Source organism: Vigna angularis, chromosome 6 (assembly GCF_016808095.1).
Source record: "Vigna angularis cultivar LongXiaoDou No.4 chromosome 6, ASM1680809v1, whole genome shotgun sequence".
Taxonomy (NCBI): Eukaryota; Viridiplantae; Streptophyta; class Magnoliopsida; order Fabales; family Fabaceae; genus Vigna; species Vigna angularis.
In genome coordinates, this window is record NC_068975.1 from 32,149,633 (window position 1) to 32,176,658 (window position 27,026).

At 32.3% G+C, this 27,026-nt stretch overlaps 4 protein-coding genes across 4 annotated transcripts; 3 read left to right on the top strand and 1 right to left on the bottom strand.

Annotated features, from left to right (window-relative positions):
* The first annotated feature begins 801 nt into the window (after window positions 1–801).
* Window positions 802–6,617, top strand: LOC108343477 (dihydroxy-acid dehydratase, chloroplastic). Its single transcript, XM_017581792.2, has 14 exons — window positions 802–1,432; window positions 1,511–1,582; window positions 2,041–2,088; window positions 2,503–2,657; window positions 2,729–2,923; window positions 3,004–3,115; window positions 3,252–3,321; window positions 3,418–3,476; window positions 3,567–3,690; window positions 3,794–3,864; window positions 4,350–4,451; window positions 4,738–4,818; window positions 5,641–5,799; window positions 6,242–6,617. Exons 1-14 carry the CDS (start codon window positions 926–928, stop codon window positions 6,290–6,292), a joined length of 1,806 nt encoding a protein of 601 aa, XP_017437281.1. The 5' UTR covers window positions 802–925; the 3' UTR covers window positions 6,293–6,617.
* A 1,203-nt stretch (window positions 6,618–7,820) lies between these two features.
* On the top strand, window positions 7,821–9,620 carry LOC108341768 (probable aspartic proteinase GIP2). Its single transcript, XM_017579416.2, has one exon. The coding sequence runs from the start codon at window positions 8,055–8,057 to the stop codon at window positions 9,354–9,356; it is 1,302 nt and encodes a 433-aa protein (XP_017434905.1). The 5' UTR covers window positions 7,821–8,054; the 3' UTR covers window positions 9,357–9,620.
* Window positions 9,621–12,242: 2,622 nt separating this feature from the next.
* On the top strand, window positions 12,243–13,909 carry LOC108342275 (probable aspartic proteinase GIP2). The gene has a single exon (XM_017580026.2). The coding sequence runs from the start codon at window positions 12,406–12,408 to the stop codon at window positions 13,705–13,707; it is 1,302 nt and encodes a 433-aa protein (XP_017435515.1). The 5' UTR covers window positions 12,243–12,405; the 3' UTR covers window positions 13,708–13,909.
* Window positions 13,910–19,577: 5,668 nt separating this feature from the next.
* Window positions 19,578–21,404, bottom strand: LOC108343474 (probable aspartic proteinase GIP2). Its single transcript, XM_017581790.2, has one exon. It carries the CDS (start codon window positions 21,016–21,018, stop codon window positions 19,786–19,788), a length of 1,233 nt encoding a protein of 410 aa, XP_017437279.1. The 5' UTR covers window positions 21,019–21,404; the 3' UTR covers window positions 19,578–19,785.
* Between the last annotated feature and the right edge of the window lie 5,622 nt (window positions 21,405–27,026).

Sequence of the window (27,026 nt, forward strand, 5' to 3'; positions counted from 1 at the left end):
TTTTTACCATCCTATTGAGTACAATCAATTTAATCTTTTTTTTAAACAAATTAGAGTAATTTATTTTTTCAAATTTAAAATGAACAATTTTTTAAAATTTGTACTCATACAGATAAGTTATGTTATTATGACATGATTTCGTTAAAAAAAAGTATTAGAATAATACAATTTTAATGTAAAACATTTTAAAATTAAGACTATGTAAATGAGATAGAAATTTAATTCATTTCATTTTAAACTGATATCAATGAATGCGATTTTAATTTAGTTTTAATATAAATCAAATTAGTATGACACAATTTTCATTTAAAATACTTTAAACTAAAATCGTGCTATCTTAATATAAATTTAGTTTTAAAAATATAAAAACTTATGACATTTTAGCAGGACTTCTTCATCACCGAATTATGTCACATTGATACAAGTTACAAATATCTTTATTTTATTTTTAAAGTTGACCACTTTAATAATTTAAAAAAAAAATACACTATTTTGAAAGAAAAAAGAGGCAGTTATGTAGTGTTAACAATAGGAAATCATAGTAAAAAACTGTTTAATAGATAAAAAACTTACTGTTTTCATATATTGTTGATTATATAATTGATTAAAAGTTAATTGTAAAATTCATATGTAAAATCATTATTGGCATCCATACATTTCCTTTAAAGTAATTCTTTAAATTTTAGAAGAATGAAAATAATACAGTTTGTTTTTGAAAAACTTAATGATATATTTACATTTTACAGAGAACATATTTTATCCTAAAAGTAAGCGCACGTGATCTTAAAGAAAATAGGAGTGCAAGAAATCAACTCATCAGAGCCTCTGTGACCCCTTTCCCTAAACCTTTAGAAGTGTTTTGCGGTGCGCCTCTCTCTCTCTCTCTCTCTCTCTCTCTCTCTCTCTCTCTAACCCGCACTTCAGAATGCAGTCCACACTCTTCTCTCCCACTCACACCTTTATCCCCACTTCGCCGCAATCTCTCAGATCCCATTCTCGTTCATGTTCTCTCTCCGTTCGAGCCTCCGTCGCGGTGGACACCACCACCGAAGCTGTCAAGTTGAACAAGTACAGTTCCCGAATCACGGAACCGAAGTCGCAGGGAGCGTCTCAGGCCGTGCTCTACGGCGTAGGACTCTCAGAGGAGGACATGGCGAAGCCGCAGGTGGGCGTCTCCTCGGTCTGGTACGAGGGAAACACTTGTAATATGCATCTCCTTCTTCTCTCTGAAGCCGTCCGCGAAGGTGTGGCCGCCGCTGGCATGGTTCCCTTCCGCTTCAACACCATCGGCGTCAGCGACGCCATATCCATGGGCACCAGAGGTATGTGCTACAGCTTGCAGTCCAGAGACCTCATTGCCGATAGCATTGAAACCGTTATGGCTGCGCAGTGGTACGACGCTAACATTTCCATCCCCGGCTGTGACAAAAATGTAAGACCCGCGCCGCGTTTGCGCTCTACGTGTTTGATGTTATGTCTGTGTGTTCACATGTATCTTACGCTTTTACAGATGCCAGGTACTATCATTGCCATGGGCAGGCTCAACAGACCTAGTATCATGGTTTATGGCGGGACTATAAAGGTAGAGTCGCTTAAAATGTAGCCATTGTCTTGAATTTGGTCATTTTTCTAATTATTAATTTCCTCTGAGCTGAATATGCTATTGTTACATGTGTATCATTTTTTCTGTTGTTCTGTAATTGTAGGTTGCTTATTTTTTATTATTTTTATTGGGAGCGGTATTTTTCGTTCGGAAAATGTAAAATGGTATACATCAAATGGTGTTGGAGGTGGAAAGAACAGAAAGGAATAAATAACAAAAGACATAAGGGAATAGATGAGATGAGTTATGTCTTCATAAAATAAGAAAGAGATAGGGAAGAAAATGATGTGAAAAAGGAGATGAAAGAGAAAGTGGTGTGGGAATATTCATCCCCTTCCCCCTTTTTATGTGGTTTTTCATCTTCAGGTGTAGAGGAATATTAAGGTGCTGTTTTTCCTCATCGTTCTATTTTTGATTATTATTATTTTTTGTTTCAGCCTGGTCATTTTCAGGGCAATACGTTTGATATAGTGTCTGCCTTTCAGGTAAGAAAACCTTTTCTTTTTAATTTCATCTCAACTCTTCATTGTTTGTGGTTAATTGATTTCTCCTCCTTTTATTTTGCACTCCTTTTAAACAAAGGACAATTCTGTTGAGCTAAAGTTTTATATTAGAAAAGAAAAACCAGTATGACGGAGTGCAAGAATCCCTCTTTGGTGAACTGAAAAGTAGGAAAAAAATGAATATAAAGCTTAAAAGAGCTCTCCGTGTTATTGATAGTCTTCATTCTGTAGTATAGGCTTCTTTTTAAATGACGGAAAAGTTGCTACTGTTAATGTTGGAAACATTATACTCTAAAATATAAATTTGTTTTCCCTGAACATCAAAGTTGGATGTGTACTGTTGAGCTAAGGCAACTGTAGTTAATAATGTTCCATTAATTTCTGGTTTTCCTTTAGTGCTATGGAGAATTTGTGAGTGGATCAATTAGTGATGATCAAAGACAAAATGTTATTCGCAATTCTTGCCCTGGTGCTGGGGCCTGTGGTGGCATGTATACAGCTAATACCATGGCTTCTGCAATAGAAGCTATGGGAATGTCTCTTCCCTATAGGTAAGTTTTGTGTAAGTTTCCTCTCCTGTTTTCTGTTAGAATATGCTTACCTTTGTTTCTTGTTCCTGCAGCTCGTCTACTCCAGCTGAGGATCCACTAAAGTTGGATGAGTGTCGGTTAGCTGGGAAATATCTACTTGAGTTACTGAAGATGGACTTAAAGCCTCGAGATATCATCACTCGTAAATCACTACGTAATGCAATGGTTGTAGTTATGGCACTTGGTGGTTCTACTAATGCTGTGCTACATTTTATTGCTATAGCCAAGTGAGTGAAGTTCGATGCCAGAGATCCTATTGTTATACAATAATACTGGGAGGAAATCTCAAGTATAATAATTTTGGCAGGTCGGTTGGCATTGATTTGACTCTTGATGATTTTCAGAAGGTTAGCGACGAGGTTCCTTTTATCGCAGATCTTAAGCCTAGTGGGAAATACGTCATGGAAGATCTTCACAAGGTATGCAATTGATGCTTTTGTTATATAATTGAACATTGCTTGTCTTATCAATTTGTCGCAGTCATATGATGTATATGCTCTTTTGCCGTTATTATACTTGCTTAGAATTCTTATTATTTTGACTTCTCTTTTGTAGATTGGAGGAACCCCTGCAGTTATCCGTTACCTTCTTGAGGAAGGCCTTTTAGACGGTGACTGTTTAACTGGTATGTTTACATGCCTTCGTGTTTTGTCTGTTAAGAACAGAAGGTTAATTTCCAGAAGATACACTTATCTCTAACATACTTATACCTCCTCTCTAGTCACTGGAAAAACCCTTGCTGAAAATGCAGAACTTGTCCCTCCTTTGTCCAAAGGGCAGGTACGAGTATGACGTATCTGTTGAGCTGTATCTTTTTCTAATAAATTGATCTCTTCACAAATTACAATTTTTCTGTGATGCATGATTCAGGAAATAATAAGGCCGCTAGAAAATCCCATCAAGAAGACGGGTCACATTCAAATATTATATGGAAACCTTGCACCACAGGGTTCTGTCGCTAAAATTACTGGAAAAGAAGGACTGTACTTTTCTGGTGAAATTTCATGCCCTGTTTTCTTGAATTTCTCAAATATTTTATTTTCAAATTATATCTTCCCATATCACATTTTTTTATTAGTGCAAGTATTATTCAACAGGTCCTGCACTTGTGTTTGAAGGAGAGGAGGCGATGATTGCTGCTATATCGGAGGATCCTTCGAGTTTTAAGGTTTTTGTTTTCCTGTTTCACCTAAAACTCAGCATATAAGGACAATTCTAGCTGTTAGGCTGTCAAGATACTCAAGGCAGTTTGAAAGTATCAAGAATTACAATATCCCAAAGTTTTACTATTTCACGTGTGCTTGTCAACCTTTGGTATTGGATCGAAAATTTCACATTAATTTATTTTACAAGCTTCCTTTTGAGAAAAACAATTTAAACGTAAATCACTTCACTTAGAAGTTTGAAATTAGTTCTAACCAAAATCAATTTCACAAATCAAGTTTGCAGATGCACACTATCATTAGTCATAAAGGTTTACTCGTTATAGTTTTTTTTTTTTTTTTAAATAAGTAATCATTGAAGAGAAATTGCATTTTTCAACGTTTTTCTTATTTGTATATTTTTTTTACTGAGCAACAACAACGACCAGGTTTGTTCCTTCTATTTTAACTGTTAATCTCAGTGATTTACCTTTGTTTCTATTTTTTTCAGGGTAAAGTGGTTGTGATCAGGGGAGAGGGACCCAAGGGTGGTCCAGGCATGCCTGAGATGTTAACACCAACAAGTGCAATAATGGGTGCAGGTCTCGGAAAGGTTTGTCTTTTATCCTTTTTTATTTTATTTACTTAGTTTGTAATAGTGTCCAATATCACTATGGAATGTATTAACTGACATGTTGAGTTCCATCTTCACTGATACAAACTCAATTGACTTGAGCTTATTTTAAAATTTCTATTTAGCAAAACACGTGTACAGAGATTTTCCGGTTATTATTATTTTAGTAGAAACTGAAATGACTTATTTCAAAGCATTATGAATCATGATAATGAACCTATGCTGGATTGGTATTTCTTAAGCGTATTGTCTTTTAATATTGCAGGAAGTTGCATTATTGACTGATGGAAGATTTTCAGGAGGTTCACATGGATTTGTGGTTGGCCATATATGCCCCGAAGCACAGGTTAATTGAATAGTTTTTATAATCAGATGCATCGTGTGTGAACTGTGTTATCTTAAGTTGTTAGACAAATGCTTGACATAATTAGTCCCTACACTTAATTATAAGTAAAAGAATGTTTACCACCAGTAATAATTTGTGTGTATGCTAAAATCTGTTAACTTTGTTCAGCTCATAAAGAACCACCTGGTTTGGTTCGCCTTTCATAACCGTGAGTGGCTAAAATGGCTGATCTTGAGATTCTTAGCAGCAGTGTTATGACTGTAAACAAAATATCATATTATTAAGGGAAATTGTGAGGAAACGGAAGACACTGGAGAGAGAAAGAAATATTTCTGAGCAATGGCAACGATAGTATATTCTGCAGTGCTCTATTTTCAAGGGACCAGAGAAATGGCTTTGCCAATCTTTTGGAATGACTATTCACACTTTTGCAATTCATTCAGAGGAAATAATTGTAGTGTGTTTGTGTATTTTGAAAAAGATTATACTTCTGAAACCATCTAGGCCTGCCTTTTGGTATTAAACTTTGTTCTTTGCAAACTCAGTTTAGTTCCAACATTCAAGCTATTTAGTTGTATTGGGTGTAATAGTAGTATGTCCGGTTTTAAATGTTGAAGATCATATTATAATGCTTTACTGTAATTATGTGCAATTTTACTTATGATGTTTTAATCAGGACTACAAAGGTAGAATGCTTTAGGAAACCTACGTAAGACTAAGAACATAAAACTTTTTCAGTTATTTTCTCTTAATAAAGAAATTCTTGAAAATTGTTTTTTCAGTGAACCGATAATAATTTTACTAGCTTTATTGATTTTATAGGAAGGTGGTCCAATTGGCTTGATTAAAAATGGAGACATAATCAACGTTGACGTCCAAAAAAGGAGAATTGATGTTTTGGTATCAGATGAGGAGATGGAGGCACGCAAAAAAAATTGGACTGCTCCTCCATATAAAGCTAACCAAGGAGCACTGTACAAGGTATGTGGCTTGAAACTCTTGGAAGGAAAAATGGTAGACGTAACTCTATGTAGGTCTTGATACATTTCAATCTATATCCATGAGTACTACTCTCTGGTCTTCCTATTTTCAGTTGTTACAATCTAGTTTTCTTGGTTGTGGGTACATTTATCCTGTGTCAGATTTTCCAAGTTTGTGTCGCTGCGGTCAAATACCGTTAAATTAACAATAAATCTAAGAACCTTCAAAGGACTAAAGAATAACAACTGAGAGATATTGGGATAGGAAATTACATTTTTTTTCCTTTGTTAATTAGATGATAAAAAGTGTATATGTTGTTTAGATCTAGATTAATTTTAATATGCACATCGCCACATTTTATATTATGAAATATTATCTACACTTTTGTCAGTAATTTTTTCTTCCTAGTGTTTCTAATCCTATATTGTTTGTTCTGTCCCAGTATATTAAAAATGTGAAATCTGCTTCTAGTGGATGCGTGACGGATGAGTAGAAAGGCATTTCGAGAGCAAAAAAGCTGATTGTATGCCTTGATAGCGGTTTAATGAGGTATTGCAATTTTGGCTTACACGGTGCATGTACATGTAGCCCGATGTGTCTTGGATTTTTGTTATTTTTTGGCTATTATTATAGACTTGAATGGCACCACCTGTCTTTTCTCTCGTGCTTGATCTCATATATTTATTTTCTTTTCTTCAGTTATTAAATTTTCTATCAGTTAGAAGTGAAATTTTGTATCTTAAGCTTCCAGAACAGATTGGCTAAAGTTGAATTGGCAGTTGATTAATTAGATTTTCTAGAGCGACCTCTTTGTTGTTTATAGCCTTCCGACATAGCAACTGTTATTTTTAAATGATAGAAAATGGGAGTTTCATTGCATTGGCAACTACAAATGAGGTTTCAAAGTGCCATAACAGCTACGATGTGAAGCTTGATTAAATCAATGAAAATGGTTGAAAGTTTATGCTATTGTATCTGCAAGCTCGGTTGAAGCTGGCTGGCAAGTATTTAAGTTCAGCCTTGAGAATTACATCTTAATTTCTTCAGCACCTAAGCGGGGTAGGGTACAACTCCAGTGGGTATTTTTCAGTAGCTTTGTTTCTGTCAAAACAAAAAAATAGCCGTTGAAATAGAATGAAGTAGTGGCTAACAGGTTTTAGTCAATTTACCCACAAAGTGTAGTTTCGAATGGATTTCGACTGTTTCAAATTAACAAATTTTAACCATTTATTAAGCCCAAATTCACGGTTTTGAAGAAAATATCTGTTTAATAAATTTATCATGATCCATTGTAAAAGTAGAGGACAAAAAGTTCACGTTTGAAAATAAAGATATTAATATCTTTTCATATTTGTAACGGCGAAAAATGTTTAACCTAGTAAATTTTTTTTGCATATTTCTCATTAAAAGAATTATAAAGAAATTATATTAAGATTTGTCATTCCATCATAAATAACCCTGCATTGAGTTTGATTGGATGACTATTTCATTTGTGTATATATATATATATATCTATCTATCAGTGTACTCGTATTTTGATTTATATAATTTTTTTTTGTTAAAGTTTTGCATGATTTTTTATTTTTTTAATTTGCGTATCGCCTGATTTTAATTTTAAGAAATGAATAATGTTAACTAGCCATACTTGCTTTATTAAAGAGTAAATGTCTATTTTTCTTAAATATACGACGAATTTTTCAACTATAGGTTATTTTTTTGACTTCGCTTACATCAACGGAAATTTCTTCGTTTGTGTTTAACTATCTTCAGAAAAATTAGGTCGCTGATGGTTTTGTTTCAACAGATATCATTTACTTTCCTAAACATTGATTGTTTGTAAAATAGATAGAAGAACATCATTTTATTAAATGAAAGTTACTTTTATAAGATAGTAATCGATATTATAAAAATTCATAGATAAAAATGAATCTCTTACAACTGTTTTACTAAACTTGCCGAAACAAGTGAAATTTATTTTATAATTTTGAAAGATTAAACCCTATTTTAATTAAGAACCCAAGTTTACCCTTTTCCCTTTCAGAGTACCGCCTGTATATGCCAGCTGTGTCCAACTCGTATCCACAAATATTGAGTCTGCATTTCATGGCCAACCTTTTTGACCAAACACCTATCATAAATATCATTATTACTACAACTTCTCGATGTGATAAGCTTTGCATCGGTCTTCCTATAAAAGGGAAACTTAGCATTCTGTATAATATACATCGACACACCATCCATTATCATTGTTAGCAATGTCTTCCTCTTTTGCCATCCATTTCTTCCTAGTCTCAATATCCCTTTTCTCAGTTTGCTCCTTATCTGCATCTCATGTCCCCAACACCAAACCACAACCCTTTATCCTTCCCATAAAGAAAGACCCTGCAACTAATCTATTCTACACTTCAGTTGGCGTAGGAACTCCTAGACACAACTTTGATCTCACCATTGATCTTGCTGGAGAAAACCTATGGTATGACTGTAACACTCATTACAACTCTTCTTCCTACCGCCCTATAGCCTGTGGTTCCAAGCAATGCCCCGACGTTGGATGTGTTGGCTGCAATGGCCCCTTCAAACCAGGTTGCACAAACAACACATGTCCTGCTAACACAGTCAATCCACTAGCAAAATTCCTTTTCGGTGGTGGCTTAGCTGAGGATTTCATATTTCTTGTTCAACAGAAAGTGTCTGGCTTGCTTTCTAGCTGTATTGACACCGATTCATTCCCATCCTTCACCAATGACGAGTCACCTCTACATGGCTTACCCAAAAACAGCAGAGGAATTATAGGCCTTTCAAAGTCGCAGCTTGCATTACCAATTCAGCTTGCATCCGCTAATAAGCTTCCTTCCAAGTTTTCTCTCTGTTTACCCTCTTCAAACCACCAAGGTTTCACCAACTTGCTTGTTGGAGCTGGAGAATATCCTCTGGGAATATCCAAGTTTCTCCAAACCACCCCTCTCATTGTGAACCCCATTTCCACAGGTCCTATATCTGTGGAAGGTGTTGCCTCCAAGGAATACTTCATTGACGTTAAAGCAGTTAAGATTGACGGCCATGTTGTGAACCTAAAGCCTTCCCTTTTGTCTATTGACAACAAGGGAAACGGGGGCACCAAGATCAGTACCATGAGTCCTTTCACCGAATTACAGACCTCTGTCTACAAGCCTTTCATACGAGATTTCCTCAAGAAAGCCTCGGACAGAAGATTAAAGAAAGTGGCAGCAGTGGCACCATTTGAGGCATGTTTTGATTCAACCAGCATTGGTAATTCTGCAACAGGACTAGTTGTGCCAACTATTGATCTAGTGCTGGAAGGGGGAGTACAGTGGAGTATTCATGGAGGCAATTCGATGGTTATGGCGAAGAAAAATGTTGCATGTCTGGCATTTGTTGATGGAGGGACAGAACCCGTAATGTCTTTTGTGAAAGCTTCAATTGTTGTCGGTGGATATCAGTTGCAGGATAACTATGTGGTGTTTGACGTGGCTTCCTCCAAATTAAGCTTCAGTTCTTCGCTTTTGCTCCACAATGCCACGTGTTCTCACTCTTGAATATGATGTGCTTGTGACGCGTTCAACTTACGTTGAAGAATATGTAGTAGCTTCTATCTTTCAACGTTTCGAGGGTAATTGATGAATAAATGTTTTCTTTGTTGTAAATGGAGACACACCGTAGTGTTTCACGTGTGCCATTTATTTAATGATAGATAACTTCTGTAATATGTATCTGTATGTGTCTATATATGATTTACTTAGTTTTATATTATAAAGAATGTCAAAAAATAAACAATAAAAACATATATTTAGTCAAAAAAATCAAATCTTATTTTTTCTAATATTTTGTTAGAAGTAAATTTTAAGCTTAATTTAACTTCATAAAACAATATGTCTAATAAACAATAAATATCGTTGATAACTTCTAATAATGACTCTAATTTTATGTTAGAACAACAAATATCGTTATGATAAGTTTTAATAATGACTCTAATTTTATGTTAAAAATGGACTTTAAATCTAACCCAATATTAGGATGGATGACTAACATATTTTTTTTCTGAAAAAAAAAAACACTTTCTCAAAATTAAACTCATTTATTACGTGTGTGAGTCTCCTAGATTTTGTCCTTTTTTCATATAATGAATATAAAGAGTTCACGAATTTGAAATAAAAGGTGAGAACTTCTTAGACTTTTGATCTTTGTATTTTAAAAAATCTGTAAATGTGGTTTTTACTTTTTTAATTTTAGTTTCTTAATTTTTAATTTTCCAGTAATTCGATCGGTATTTTTCTATATAAGTTTTTATTCTTTGATTTTTAATTTTAATGGTTAAAGAAAATCATATTGAATAGCTTATCTGTAAAAAAGTTACTATAATTTTATTGTGTCATTTTAAATGTAAACAAAAAACCCTTTCGAGTAGTTGAATAAACTCTTAAGAATTTTTAATAATTAAAGGATCAAAATTATCTAAAAAATTTAAGAACCAAAATCACATATAATTAAAAATAAGAACTACAAATAAAAGAAAGAGAATTAAATAAGATAGTCACCAAATTTGTAAAATATAAATATTAAAGTTATAATTAAATCAAAATATCTACTAAAATTGAGAATATATACGAAAAATTAACACAAGCAGTACAGATTTTAACGAGAAATAATTTCCTAAACAATGAAAGCCAAACAGTGCAACAAATGTATCAATTGTTGTGAATACTTTTAAGAACATGTGATTTAGATCATATTTGACAATCTCTTCTCGTACTTGAGATAGTATTCCACTAATCATATTAAGTTGTTTCTTGATACTTTAGTCTGATGTTTGTTCCTGGATTCTTCTAATAGGACTTGCTTAGTTTTTTAATTTAAGTTAGAATATTTAATTTAAGATTCGAAGATGAACACAAAATTTATCCATCAATCGTTGAATTAACTTTATAAATATATTTAACTCGCCGTTTCTTTAAGAGAATATTAATTAATGATTATTATTTTCAATAAATAAATATTTGAAAAGTCTTAAATAGCTTGAAATCTTAAATCTCAACACTTGAACTTTTAATATGTTTTAAAAAGCGTAAATGAAGTAAAAAGTGGTTAAAAATTTGGAAAGTAAATATTAAAGAGAAATATAAATTAAAAGAGTATGCATTTAAAAAATAATTATTACAAAAAAATAAAATTCCAAAAAACATAAACTGACGAAAAAATAAATGAACTAAAATAATAAAAAATGTAAGAAAATAAATTATTAATGATATAACAAAAATTAATAAAAAATCAATTAAAACCGTGATCGAAATTGTTATAATGTTTACTACCGTTGTTGTCATTGTGTTGTTTGCGGTGGTTTAGTAAGTGTTTTGCTGTTTGCGTGTTTTAGTTAGATAGTATTTTATTGGAAATACAATTTGTCATGTTCATTTTAAACACAAAATCACTTATTTATATGTTATTTATTTATTTTTCTATTATTGAATGAGTAACGTGATTATTAGATTACTCTTATTAATTTATGTTATAAATTAAGAAATGTTATCATTGAACATATATTTTAAGATGTGGAGATAACTAATTAAGATGACATACAAGCCACGCCATTTAATAAATAGCAAAATTAAATGAAAAAATAATCAGAAAATATAATAGTTTTGAGTATTTAGTATCAATAAAATTTAATAAAAAAAGTCAATAAAAATGCTCAAATCTATATTTGATGTAATTTAATAAACTTTTATAAATGTCTACTAAATATTTGAGTGTAATTAGCATTTCATAAATACGTATTAAATTTGAATTTAATTAGTATCTCTATCCTCCTGAAGATCATAAATAAAGCGGTAATAGCTGGCTGTGTCGAAACCGATAGGAGCACCCAGTATTTCAAAACATTGAATTTTTCTAGATTCAATTGTCCTATTTTGACTTTGACAATAGTACTTACAAGTTACAAGTACTACGAATGCAAATCTTAGAAGGATGTTTCTTCCTAAAACCACCTTTCCTTTTTTAGAATGGATTATTTTTAAATGTACATGACAAAAACTTGGAAAAAAAAATCAAAAGCCTCACGTTATTTAAAAATTAAGGATACAATTATCTCACAATACTTTTTGTTACATAAAAGTATAAACAAATCCAACGAATCTATTACTATTCTATTAGAGTGTAACGGAGCTATAACATTTTTAAAAAATATGCATTCGAATTCAGTTAAAAATTTAATTTCAGAATGAATTAGAAAAAAAAACATTTATTGTAACTTTTGAAAAGAAAACTATTTTTTATAATTATTTTAGTTATCTGAAATTTGAGACGAATTTTAGTTGATTAAAAAAATAAAATAATTCAAACATGTTAAGACAATGTTTGAGTATTACAAACAAAATCAAAAGCATGTATCTTTTCCCTTTCAGAGATACCACCTATGACATATGTAGTATGCATAACTTGGCCATTCGTTTTTGACGAAAATCTAAAGACTAGTACGATGAACAACATATAATATTTTCTTATCCCCTTCATCCCTCTTCCTATAAAAGGAAAACTCAGCATTCTGGATTACACACACCAACACCATTCATTATCACTGTCTTAGCAATGGCTTCCTCTTTTCCCATCCATTTCTTCCTAATCTCAATACCCCTTTTCTCAGTTTGTTGCTTATCTGCATCTCATGCTCCCAACACCAAACCACACCCCTTTATCCTTCCCATTAAGAAAGACCCTGCAACTAATCTGTTCTACACTTCAGTTGGCGTAGGAACTCCTAGGCACAACTTTGATCTCACCATTGATCTTGCTGGAGAAAACCTATGGTATGACTGTAACACTCATTACAACTCTTCTTCCTACCGCCCTATAGCTTGTGGCTCAAAGCAATGCCCCGACGTTGCATGTCTTGGCTGCAATGGCCCCTTCAAACCAGGTTGCACAAACAACACATGTCCTGCTAACACAGTCAATCCATTGGCAAAATACCTTTTCGGTGGTGGTTTAGCCAAGGATATCATATTCATTGATCAACACAAAGTGTCTGACTTGCTTTCTAGCTGTGTTGACACCGATGGATACCCATCCTTCACCAACGACGAGTCACCTCTAAATGGCTTACCCAAAAACAGCAGAGGAATTATAGGCCTTTCAAAGTCGCAGCTTGCATTACCAATTCAGCTTGCATCCGCTAATAAGCTTCCTTCCAAGTTTTCTCTCTGTTTACCCTCTTCAAACCACCAAGGTTTCACCAACTTGCTTGTTGGAGCTGGAGAATATCCTCTGGGAATATCCAAGTTTCTCCAAACCACCCCTCTCATTGTGAACCCCATTTCCACAGGTCCTATATCTGTGGAAGGTGTTGCCTCCAAGGAATACTTCATTGACGTTAAAGCAGTTAAGATTGACGGCCATGTTGTGAACCTAAAGCCTTCCCTTTTGTCTATTGACAACAAGGGAAATGGGGGCACCAAGATCAGTACCATGAGTCCTTTCACCGAATTACAAACCTCTGTCTACAAGCCTTTCATTCGAGATTTCCTCAAGAAAGCCTCGGACAGAAGATTAAAAAAAGTGGCCGCAGTGGCACCATTTGAGGCATGTTTTGATTCAACCAGAATTGGTAGTTCTGCAACAGGACTAGTTGTGCCAACTATTGATCTGGTGCTGCAAGGGGGAGTGCAGTGGACTATTCATGCGACGAATTCCATGGTTATGGCGAAGAAAAATGTTGCATGTCTGGCGTTTGTTGATGGAGGGACAAAGCCTCGAATGTCTGTTGTGAAAGCTTCAATTGTTATCGGTGGATATCAGTTGCAAAACAACCATTTGGTGTTTGACGTGGCTTCCTCTAAATTAAGCTTCAGTTCATCGCTTTTGCTCCACAATGCCACGTGCTCTCACTCTTGAATCACACGTGCTTATGACGCATTGAAAAACATGTCATAGATTTTCGCTTTTGATTTTTAGGAGAATAAAATAATAAATTTGTTTGCTTTGTAGTTTGTACACAGAAACACGTTGGTGTTTCTTGTCTGTCATCTCCTTTATACTGTACAACTTTCTGAATTATGTAATATACTAATATGTTTTATTTCGGTACTAGTGAAAACAATTTTTTTTATGATAATAAAAATAACAAAGTTATAAAAAGTTAAAATTTAAAGAAAAAAACCCACTTATGTCTCTATTCTTTGTCTTCTTCTTTTTTTAATATAATGATGTGCAAGTTTAGTTTACAAAAAAATGGTATGTTCCATTATTCAGCAAGTTGAAATTTGGGTAGAATAGATGAACAATGAAAAACCAAAGAATAATTGTCTTACTCATACGAAATTATGGCCAACCCAACAAGAGGAGCATTGACACCATTGAGCCAGCCATCCTCTTTGACGAAGCACCACTAATTAATAACATGGTCATGGAGTCATGATATGATGACTTTGAGTAAATGCAATGGGCCCTGGGCATTGCTACAATAGAAGAACATAGCATTTAGTATCTACAACACTGTCCTGCTTCTTTTTAATATAATTTAAATTTATATTCTAATTAAATTAACTCTATATTCATTTGGATAAAAGGGAACCTATTATATTTCATAAATTTAAATTAAGTTTTATACTTCTTTTGTTTTAATTAACCAGTAAGAGTAATTCTTATCATTACATTATTTACTTGACTTAAAAATAAGATTTGCAGGAGACTTGTTTTTTTGGAAATACTTTTTACTAATATTTTTAACAATTTTTTTTTCATGAAATGAGGTCATTAAGAATTTAACTTGCACAAAGGAAAGATGGTGTGTAATTACTGTAGCAGAAATAATATTTTTTTCCAAAATCATTAACTTGAAACCTTCCATTAACAAGTTTGGGGCTTTAGAGTAGGGAACGTTAACAATGGCAAGGAAAATCACTAAATATATCATTCATATCATCATCCCATATGAAATTTGCTCAAGATAGAAACAAAAATGTTTCTCTCTGCACCACTCCACATTTTTCTTTGTAGTCTCACATTTCAAAAATAACTTTCTTTAACAAATTTTGAAATTCGTTGAGAATTTTGAAAATATTTTTAACACTCTTGAAAGAAAAACATAAAAATCCCAAAGGCTTGAAACCAAGCCCGTAACTGGATGGGCCTAACTTTGATAGGACCCAAAACAAATGCACTATGTAGACAGCGTACATGGGTCTAATTTAAAGGCCCAAGTAACTTCTTTATATATATATTTTTATTTATTTGATAAAGAAAAGTGTTTTTTTTCAACTCTTTTCCTGATTCTGTTACAGCTTTCGACTCTAAAACAAATCAAACTTTTATTTTTTCACAATATAGTAAAAGTATTTCGATCATTTTTTGAAAGATAATAAAAAAACATTATCGATCACTATGATAATAATTCCAATATGAAAGAAAGTCGTGAAGAAATTCAAAAACAGTTTTTAAAACAAACCTGAGAACATTATATAAATATTGTGCTTATCATTGTCTAAATCTTATTCTTAGTAATATGAAATAGTCTTTTTCCTTTTTTTTAAGTTGCTTAATGCATATATTTATTGTTTTCATGCTTGTCAAAAGATGGAAAATTTTACTTTGATTGTGTTTTGGGTTAAGTATGAAATCTTTCCTAATATTTGATGGGAGAATAAAATTAAAAGTATAGCTATTAGATTTTAGCTCTAAGATTATAGCTCCAATAAAATTAAAAAATAGAGTATTAAAGTTTATAGATTTTTTAAAATAATGAAACCAATTATATTAATGTTAAAAATTCAATAATATAAATAGAATTTTATAAACATGTTTCATGATCTAAAATACATATAATTTCTCTAAGACCTTTTCTCTAGACTTCCTCTCCCTTCTTTCTAAGATTCTTAGTTCCTGATTTATCTTTTTGATGATCAGAAAATGCTTAGACAATTAGGATAGTGAGATCCACAACAACATCCTATCAATTTTCCATACAGAGTAAGATAGTTTCTATTTCTTTTTTCTTTAGTTTAAGCTACATGCAAATAGATTTCAAAGCATGTATCATTTAACCTCTTTTTGTAGTTCCTTGTTGATTATTGGTTTTAAAAACCTACCTTGGTCTTAATTCTACGGTCTGTAGGTACATATAAAGTTATCTGAGTTGAGGTAAGGGTAGTTTTCTTTTTAGAACTGTTTGAACGAATGTTGAGTCAAGTCTTCTAGTTCGATTCGGTGATATCTACACAGGGTATTCTAATGCTAAAGTCATTAGACAATATTAATGCAATGATACATGTGTTGCACGTATCTAAAAGTCAAACTTTAGAGCTTTATAGTGGTTGTTATAGGCTTTTACTTTTTTGTCAACCTAATAATTATTCAATAATACCTTAATCATTGTTTAAACTGATCATTATGTAAATAGTCGGTTACGTTATTGAGTTAAGATGATTGACAACTAGTGATATATCTAAAAGATCAACCAAAGAACATCAATCTAAAATGATTGACCAAGAAAAATTAATCCAAAAAAATTGACTGAAAGAGATCGATTAAAACAAAATCTACTCAAAATAATGGACCAAAAGGAGGTCGGTCTATAAAAATGTGGCTATAATAATAATCTAAATATATAATCAATTTTAAAATTAGACAATTTAATTAAAGGTTGATGGTCCTGATCAAAACGGACTTACGCTACACATGTGCTTCAACTTATGATCAATTGATCCATAAGCATTAAAGAAACATAATTGCTTTCTCCAAGCACCCATTTTGATTAAACAAAACACACACAAAACTGCCAATAATAGCTACCGCACTTCAAAAATAGCCACGGTTGAAATTCCAACTATAGTTAGTTAAGAAAGAACCAGTGTTGAGTGAGTTAGCATTTCCATGTAATGAAATGGAGGGTTGATTGAAGAGTAAAAATTCCTTTAAAAGAAAACAATTCCCTTTTTAGTTCAACACAAAAAGTCATGCAGCTATACAACATACCAAATAGCTAACAAGCCGACCCATATTCCACACATTTATCATAACGTGTTAAAACAACGATATTTGTTTGAAAATCAGCTTTTACGAACGTGAAGGGATACACACAATTCACATATATATCGCTGTTCCTTTTACGTTTGTTTCTATGGATCGATTATTTCAGATATTTAATAACTTTGGCAAATCATCACAAACTTTTTATCAAGTTAAAACTCATGCTAACCAGTCCAGATTTTTTTTTTTTGGAAGCTCCCCGTCTGGATTTCATGTTATGTTTACCAAAAAATGACAAAAAAAAAGCCTATGATGAGAGTTGGTTGCGAAACATATACGACAATGCGATGCGATGAAGCGATTAAGCAATAGAATTGGGACATAACCTAACACACCACGTCGTTAATTAAGTGGCGTGTGTAATGTAAAGTGAGTACACGAAAACGTGAAATGAAACTGTCCCGTACGATGCCTTTCACTGTGACTCACTCCCTTATCAACAACGCCTTGTCCCATTCATCGCTATCCCTTATCAACGTGTCAAAACTACAATTCCATCATATCCATTTCCTATTCCCCACTCTCATTTTCCTCGCTATTTCACTGCTCTCCATTACTTCACTTTATTTTTTTACTTTATACTCAGACACCCAATGATATTTGGCAACATCTACTTCGTACAATTACCATATCTTACAAGATAACGTTGCAGTAATTTGTACTCAACTTCCATTTCTATACGTGTCGACACAAGGTGGTGTTCGAATCTCAAGAATATCGCCTGCTACCCATCCCAACACTCCCTAGAAAAGCTTCACAAGAATCATTCATTAAAAAAAAATATCCTTGTGAGGTTGCAGTATTGCCAATTAGGTTTGAGGAAGATAACTATAACAAGATAAAGATATTGGAATTCACCACTTTCGTAAGTTTTAATACTCTTTCTGATTTTGTATGTATAAAATATTGTTTTTTTTCTAGTGTGAGCAGCAGAAATGGAATATGCTGAGGATATCACTAGCACCACAGATTGTCTCCCGAACCTATAGTTATAGCAAAAGTAGTAAATAAGTTAAATATCCACTTATTTAGGACCGGGTTTATAGGAAATAAAATTTAATAATGAGTATGGATGTGGGAGTTGTATGTATGGTATCAATCCGTCTTCCTTTGACCTATATATAATAAATTATTTTAGTTGTGTAAAGAATTATAACCAAGTTTAATTTTAAAATATTATATTAGAGAATTATGTGTTCTGTTATTTTCTTATTATACAATATTTAAGACTATATTTTACAGAGCATCTCCAACCGTATATTTAGGTATCTTTTTGTGAATCGTATTTGGTGACTTGAAGTAGTAAAAACTCTATCTTTTTTTTTCTCTGTTAAGAACTCGTTTGAAGTTTTTCAAGTTTTTCATCATCAACTTCATCCTTTCTCTTTCTCACCTGTCCCGTCGTCACCTTCACTTTCACTGTTTTTCACACTTCTTGTGAAAAACAGTATTGTGAATTTTTTTTCTAAATAAAAAAAAATTCTTATATTCTGTGATGGAAAAAAAATAATAAAATAATAAAATGTTGATTGTATATCTATATCTTATATATATATATATATATATATATATATATATATATATATATATATATATATATATATATATATATATATTTTTTGTCTTTGCAGAAACAACCCAAGGTTGAAATTTTAAATATAAATAAATTAATTGAAAATAATAGATTTTAATCCGTTTATACCATATATTTACGTACTTTTTTTAATTTGTATTACTAATAAACGTAAGTTAAAGAAATAATTTCAAACTTTTTAAAATATTGTAAAATATAATAAGGTATTTATCTATAGCACAGGTCATAATACTAATATATTAGATAATAATATATATATATATATATATATATATATAATTTGATAAATGATATCTAAAAACACCCATAATTTGTTTTTTATTCTATTATCACCACAAAGTCTTCGTTGTCGTTAAATAAATAAACATGTTACATTTACACAATCGATTTTCACAAAGAAAAATTAAACAAATTAGTAAATATACATAAAAAAGGTTATACTATCTTATGTAAGAGTAAACTTCTGTCATTGATTTATTAAATTTTACAAGTAAAGGATACAAGTATACATGCCCCAACGGATATGGAAACGGCAATTAAATTACTACTCACGAATACCTTATCCATATATACCTGTGTCACTGTATAGGAGCGAATTGGCTAGCTTCTCCTGCCAGGGCAAACGTCCGTTAATTTTGTTTCATATCTACTCCATCAAAAAATAGAATTACTAGATGTAAGAATGAATCAAATACTGTAATTATATCTGTTCTTGGCTTTAGTCCACATTAATATTATTTTAAAAACACGACTATGAAGCTTCAAATACACAAAAGTCTATGCCAAGGATTATGTAACAGAGTGGCTGTACTTTGGAGACCTGCTGCCTTAAGATTATTTGAATTGACATTGAAAAATCAAAGAAAAAGGTTCCAGAAGCTTAATTTGGTGGGAAAAAGAAAATAAAACGTTGAGTGTGCAATTGTAACAGTGCAGAAGACGGCATCTTGAAGGAATAAAAGGATATTTTTTTGGTTTTTCAGCTTAATTGGAGAACAAAAACTGTGTGCTATGAGCTGTTTTTGTATCGTTACTTTGCCTTATATATCGGATATGCTTTTCGCACTATCAACATTCCACGATTAAAAATGCTTTTCTTATCAATCAAACACGCTAATTCAAACCCAAAGAGTCAACAACCATATGCTGGAGAAGTATTTTAATTTAAAATATAGAAACAATATAACCAAAAATGCCATCGCCATACATAGGCACATAAGCAGTGTATACACATACCGCAGGGGAGTAAAAGGAAAAGGGTTATTACAGAACCTGTTAAACTCCTCAAAACTCATCTTAATCTAAGAAAACTATAACGTATGGATAATAAACTATTATCACAAGAACTATGGTTAAACTGAAATCGGTTGTGCAGAAGATCCAGATTTCAAATCTGAGCAACTCGCGTGCCTCGTCAGGAGCGAAGGACTAAATCCCACCATGGAAGTATCGAAATCAAACTGAACCAACACATCTTCTAATTGATACCCTCCAATAACAATGGGATTTCTAGGGTTCTCGCCTCCGTCCACAAACCCTAAGCACATAACATCGTCGCTCACCTGCACCATCGAGTTTCTTCCGTATATACTCCACTTAACCATCTCGCTCTGCAACACCAGATCGATAACCGGCACGTTGGGTCCCACTTGCGAGCTTCCAACTCCCTCGGACGAAAAACAGAGTCCAAAGGGGGAAACGGGACTCACTCTGCTCATGTTCAAAATCGAAGCGGCTTTCAAATACGCGCTCTCGAAGTTAGCGTAGATTGAGGTTTGGAGCGTGGTGTAGGGCACCACGGTGCTCAGCTGAGCGCCCCCACCCAACGGGGTGTCAAAAGAGACCTTCTTTCCGTTGATTTTGACGGAATTAACGTTGATGGAAGGGTGGTTCTGGTCTGGGTTGGTGAGCAGAGGGGTGAAGGTGAGAGATCTGAGGATTTCGGAGCCGGGCTGAGATTCCTGGGCCATGTTCCCAAATTGAACAACTCCAGAAGATGGGGAGAGACAGAGAGAGATTTTTCTCTGGGTTCCAACAGAGTGAAAAACCTGAGACGAGAAAGAGGTGCGAGATCTGTCGAGACCCACCATGCCTTTAGCCCCGGTGGCCAAACCGTTCAAGAGAAGGGTGGGTGCGCAGGTGAAGAGAAGCTGGTGAGAGGGTCCAAAGAGGTCTTCCACAAGCTCTCCTTCGGCGACCCTTTTCCCAGTGATGGTGTTCTCGGCAGGAATCTGACACGCTTGGTCTTGATCCACAGGGTTAGCGAGGCTGGAGAGCCACCTGTGGGTCTCGATTTCAGGACCCTTGGCGGTGAGGCAGCGAACAGAACGGTGGAAAATAGTGGCGAGAGATGCAGATGGGGCGGTTCGGGAAGCACAGTCAACCCAGAGGGAGGAGCCGCCGAGATCAAGCACAAAGTTAGCCTCTTCAACAGGGGTGCCATAAGAAAGGGTGGTTAAGTACTGGTGCGTGGAGTGGTCTTTGATAACGGGGAGGGCGAGAGAAGACTTGTAGGCAGAGGAGGGAGCAGAGAGAAGGTAGAGAAGGGTGAGAGAGAGTGGGAGAAGGAGGGAAGAGGAAGCCATGGTAGAGAGGTGAGAGTGAGAGCAGTTGGTAGTTGAGAAATAGGTTTTGGAGTATCGGTGTTGGGTCGCCGCGGCTTGTTGAAATATAGTTGTTGTTGGGTTTGGGGTTGAGATGGGTTTGAGGTATAAGAGAAGGGGGGAATTAAGAAAGGAAAAATAATGGTGTGTGAACTTTTTTGGTAGTAGCTGACTAGATGACACACCTCGTGCTTATCTTCTCTTCTTCTCTCTCTTCATAAACAAACGTAATAGGCATGTGAGAGACCGATGACTCACTCATCCTTATAATGCCAAAGGACATCCATCTCTTTAGCTAGCAAAAAGACAAACCAATTTCATTCGCCAAAACTCCCATCCTCTATCCTTTCCACAGCACACAATGTGGCTACGCGTTTCACCAATCTACGTCAATTATTAATGCTAACAATAAATAATATTCACATTTACAATAATGTCCCTTCGAGGGTCCAAGGGCCAGGCGCCACACCCCTTTAAGAATCCTACAATTATGCTTCGGATAAACTCTCTACTTTTAAACTCGACTTAACTTGTCGGTGCCTTCCTTATTATATCCATCTCTTACCTCTTACACCCTCATTCTCTCTCCGCCGCTTATCACCGTCCATCACAGATTGCTTTTCCTATATTTTTCAATATTAACGCTAGCCCCCTCTTACTTTTTCTAATACTCTCCATATTGCTATTTCACCCTTCTCAACAATTTCAAAACCAAATCCAAATTTCTCTATTTAGTCCCCGTCTTTTATTGTATTATTATAAATAAAAAAAGGTGGTCGTAAATCATTATCAATGTTGCGACGATACTTGTAATGGTTACGTGCCAAGCAATCTCGTACACACCTAATTTCTTGTGAATGATTAAAGGTGAGCGTTTTATAAATCGAAATAATAAATTTGAAAATTGAGAATGATGAGACAAGAGCACTTTTAACGCAACTGTTAAGTGAAAAGCAACCTTGAAAGCAACTATTAGAAAGTAATCGTGCGATGAGAAAGAAAATGCCTGAATTGCACGGGATAGCAGCAACCTGTTTCTGAAAAAATAGTGGAATCAAAAAATTAATTTGAATAAAGAAAGTATATCGCAAGGTCATTAATAAACTTTAGTAAGATTCTTAGAGGAAAATGATTTACTTAAAGTAAGAATTGGAATACGATGCTACTCTAAAAGAAAAGAAATTTGATAATTTTGACCTCACGAAAAAGAGTAACTTCATATGGGTTCTGGGAATGGATATGTCCCAAATTAATTACCCAACTTGAATCAAACAATTTCAGCTTGTATTTAGAGAGACGTTCTAACACGTATAATTGAATTTTGAAGTCAAATTATGGAAAGATAAAAAAACTATTTAACAGTATTTATTTATTTTTTGTTTTATCTGGGAACCAGTGGCTTTAAATTTGACGTGAGTCAACAATTTAATATAATTGATTTTGTATTTTTCTTATAAGTTCAACCTAATCCAATGCTAAATTAACCGAAATTATGTTCAGCCTAGTCATCACTTATCCAAATTACATAATAATAATAGGTCATGAAGTAGGCGAGAAGATTATCTGGTTCCTTTACTGCCTCTCACTTTTTTGTGTCGGTTGTTCCAACTGAAGATTAAACCCATAGATATGAAAAAGATTATCATATGCCTATAGTTTCAATTAATTTAAGATAATATTACTTATTTTTATTTGAGTTATGAAATTTTGAATAATATTGCTTCTATCTTGTTTGCTGCAGTAACTGGAAATTGTTTACTTACCTTAAAGACTGTTGTTATCCTCAAAACTGAGAATTTACATTCGGAGTTTTGCAACGCAACATGTTGAGGGGAGTTGCGTGTAATTACACCATTCACATATTAAGAAATAAAAAACTCAACTCGTGAGAGCCACATAAAGTATATTAAAATATGAAGAATATTAAAAAATGTAGGAATAAGCCAACGAAGTTTTCGTTCAAAATGGGCAATATTTTATTACTTCCTCTTGCATAAGAGGATAAGAACGTCACTGATAATGTCTTTGACAGATTATCTATTGAATGTATCGATTTTTATGGTGGGTTATGGGTGAAGTATTTCCAACCAAATTAGTATATACATGATAAAATAGTATCTCCTAAATATTTAATATTAACTTCGAGGTAAGTGGAAAAAAGTATATTACATAATAAAATAGTGACGGATATATAAAACAACATAATCATACTAAATATAAAAGAAAAAATAGTATATACTAAGAAAGAACATTCTATAAATAAATTTTGAAGTATAAATTAGAAAACAAAATATACACTTAAAAGTTTTAGTTCAGTCTTCAGATATTTATTATACCAGAATAAAATCTGCCTAACTCTATATAATATATTAAGAGAGCGTATTAAAACTGTATTAATTAAAATATTCTATTTGTCTTTTCAATTGAATTTTTTTTGACAGGTTATCAATTGGTACAAGATTTGGTACTGTAACAAAACCATGTGCTATTTAGTTGTTTAGTCACATTGTGCTATTTAGTTAGTGACACGCATATTAATCTTTATCACATATGTGGAGCGTCATGGTGCTGTCAATGTGTCGTAGGGCCCAATGGTCCCCTCCTTCTCAAACTCTATATAAAACACATATATCTATTATTCTTTCAAATTATTTATTTTTTACATTATTAATTATTTTAGATCACTGAACAATTACAGATTTATAAATATATAGAGCTGTAAAACGGATGACTCACTCTAGACTCAATATCTAACTCCTTAACTTCTCAGTGAGCTAAAAAAAATTGAATCCAACCCGATCTATTACGAGTTGATGGGTTAAATGGATTGACTTATTAGACCACTTAATTATAAGTTTTTCTAAATAAAAGTATATATAATTTTTTAAATTCAAATCAAAATAAAGTTCATTCTAAAACGATGTTAAACTCCAAAGACAATTCAAAATAAAAAAATATCATACAATCCAAGTGTAATCTAAAAACAAACACAAAAGACAAATAAATAAGTTTTTAATATTGATAATTTTTCTATCACTTGTCCATTTATAATATTAGAGTCTTGAATAGATGAATCTATAATATTTTTCTCTCTTGAAACATCTTTTTTTTTTATTCCCATCTATAATATAATAAAAAAGATGTTAATTAATAATATTGAACCACGAAAATAATAAATAATTAAATTAAATTAGGTAGGTTGGTGAGTCAATCCACGGATTCAACCCGAGTGAGCCGTGTTCTAAGTGAACTGGGTTGAAAACTAACCCGCATAAAAAGATTACATTTTTTTAAACTCAATCTGACTCAAACTCGTAGTAAGCCGAGTTAACTTAACAACCTATTTTGACAACACTAAAAATACATATCTCTAAAAGCAAGAAATAAACGGAATCCATTTAATCATATATAGTTGTATTTTTAATCTCTTTGACGTGAAATTAACTAGTTTTTACTCAAAATTTTAATATATTTTAGCTTTTAAACCGTAAAAATTAATAAATAAATTAAATTCTTTTATTTGCAAAATGTTTTTCAATAAATATTAACACAAAATTTTATTAAATATATAAACAATTCATAGGCTAACATGAAATATATTTTATACATAATTAATTTAATGTAATTGAATTAAAAAAATCATATATATTTATTTTTAAAATTTTGAAATTAAAATATATGAAAACTTTGAATAGAAATAAATTTAATTTTGTATCATATTTTAAAAATTAAAAACATATTTAATCTTAAATAAATATAAATCTATATAGCACATAGTAAATTTCACTAAATTAAACATAAGGTTGTTTAATAATTATTGTACAAAATAAAACAAAATAATAAAAAAGAAGAACAAGTTGGTGAGTAAACTCTTTCCGCGTAATGGATGTAGTTGTTGACCACGTGTGGTAGTTACAAAATTATCTCGTGAACTGAAATCAATAAAATTATTATAGTATGTTCGTGACTATAAAATAAAACACGATAATAAAAGAATATAAAATAAAATGGATTGAAAGCATGTCACTAAATCACGTTATTCTCCTGAGGTTATGCAAAATAATATTTAGTAGTTTCTAATAAATGATATTTAATTATTTAAAGTATTATATTATAAGATTTTTTTATTAATTGAGTATTATTTTATTAGAATTATTATTATTATTAATGTTATTTTTTAATATCTAACTTGATCTTACATATGTTGAAATATTAGAATACGGTATGGGATTTCCAGTGTCGAGCTTTACAATTTTACTAATAATATTAAATAGGATAAAAGTTCATCTTTTCCTTTTCCTTTAAATCTTGTTAGCAAATAAGTAAAGTGCAAGAATTTGCGATGTTAAAGGACTTAATATAAATTTTTGTTTTGTTAGGATTGTTAGAAGATGTTTTGGTCGTTGATTAGAGTTTTATATGTGAATATATAATATGTGTGAAGTTGAGTATGTGGGGTTTGTGAGAGTTGAGCATGTGTATTTTTAGAGTTTTAAGAGCATTTATTATGTAACAAAAGCTAGTTTATTTAAAATAATTGTTTTGTCTTAAATTGATAGTTTGAGTAAGATAATTAATTTGAATTGTTATGTGATTGCTTTGATATGATATTTTGGTTATATTGGTATTGTTGTCAGTGAAGTTGATTTGATTTGGTTATGACTATTCAATGTGTTATATCTAAAGGTTATTTTGAACTAAAATAAGATATTTTAAACTAAGAAAGAGCTAAAATTGCATAGATAGTAAAAATGGACAACCTATCTCAATCAGATTAGAAGTTGAAACTCTAATATAAGGTCATGTAGTACCACAAAACCGTTGGGTATCACTTGTAGGAACTAAGTCAGTGAAGTCCAGTAGTCCAAGTCATCAGCCACAACTCTGGTACGGTTAGACACCCACAAGTTAATGAGTTCTAGTGGTCAAAGATGTCAGATGCCACTTTAAGATCGTTGAACGCTCACTTGACAATGAATCTTACGGAGTTTGGCATGAGGCGTTGAAAACCTTGCATTAGGCTCTCTTTTTTTGCGTTGGATGTCATTTGAAATTTAATTCCAGTCGCCCTTAGGAAGCATGACACTTAATGCTTGTGTATTTTCGTCAAGTGCCTAGCCTTTGATGGTGTTGAATCTATGTTTTCATATTTTATCTTATAAATAAATATATATATATATATATATATATATATATATATATATATATATATATATATATATATATATATAGTTAGAATATGAATGGTGGGTGATTTTAAAATAAAATGTAATATGTTTGATTGTAAGAGGATAATATAGACATTTTCAAGGAGAAAATGCTACATTGATATTGTGTTAGGGTATATTGAATGTTGATTATGTAAAGGGATTATCCTCGCTCTACTAAAATTCTACTTATGAAGAGAAAGATGTTTAGTTGTGAGAGTTGAAAGATGTTCATATTTAAAGTTTTAGTAGAACGTCAAACTTGCAAATATAGAATTTACCATGTCATGATATACAATTATAGAAGTGAGGTTGTCCGACCTTGATATACAATTATAACCCTCCCTCTGAGAGATGATAGGTGTAAAATCTTTGTGTATATCTTTGGATCTACTTAATACACATATATTTCAAAAGTAGAGTCAAATATAAGTGTTACATGAGTCATTTTGCTTATGTTTTGTGGATTGGTTGATGATTTTTATGGTATTTAATGATTGATTTGAAGGAAAATAATTTTATATTATACTTTGTTTTAGTTTTGAGTAATATGAATTTTTATAATTAGATTAGTTTATCCATTTGTTATTATTGATTAATGGTTTATCTATATGCTATAATCGTATGCTATACCTGAGTAAATGATGTTGCAAAAATAAATGATGGAATATAATAAAACTATTAGAGAGAAGTGGAAGTACATTATTACATGTGTGTGTAAGATACAACATTTTCTTTTTAATGTTATGTTTTGAAAAATACTTATAAATATTTGATTTTTTA

What these genes read in the sequence shown, in the direction of transcription:
- LOC108343477 (XM_017581792.2), top strand. Translation starts at nt 926, where the DNA reads ATGCAGTCCACACTCTTCTCTCCCACTCACACCTTTATCCCCACTTCG. An exon ending in AGAAGGACTGTACTTTTCTG is followed by an intron (nt 3,691 to 3,793) that starts GTGAAATTTCAT and finishes ATTATTCAACAG; the next exon opens with GTCCTGCACTTGTGTTTGAA. An exon ending in TGGGTGCAGGTCTCGGAAAG is followed by an intron (nt 4,452 to 4,737) that starts GTTTGTCTTTTA and finishes TTAATATTGCAG; the next exon opens with GAAGTTGCATTATTGACTGA.
- LOC108341768 (XM_017579416.2), top strand. Translation starts at nt 8,055, where the DNA reads ATGTCTTCCTCTTTTGCCATCCATTTCTTCCTAGTCTCAATATCCCTT.
- LOC108342275 (XM_017580026.2), top strand. Translation starts at nt 12,406, where the DNA reads ATGGCTTCCTCTTTTCCCATCCATTTCTTCCTAATCTCAATACCCCTT.
- LOC108343474 (XM_017581790.2), bottom strand. Translation starts at nt 21,018, where the DNA reads ATGGCTTCCTCTTCCCTCCTTCTCCCACTCTCTCTCACCCTTCTCTAC.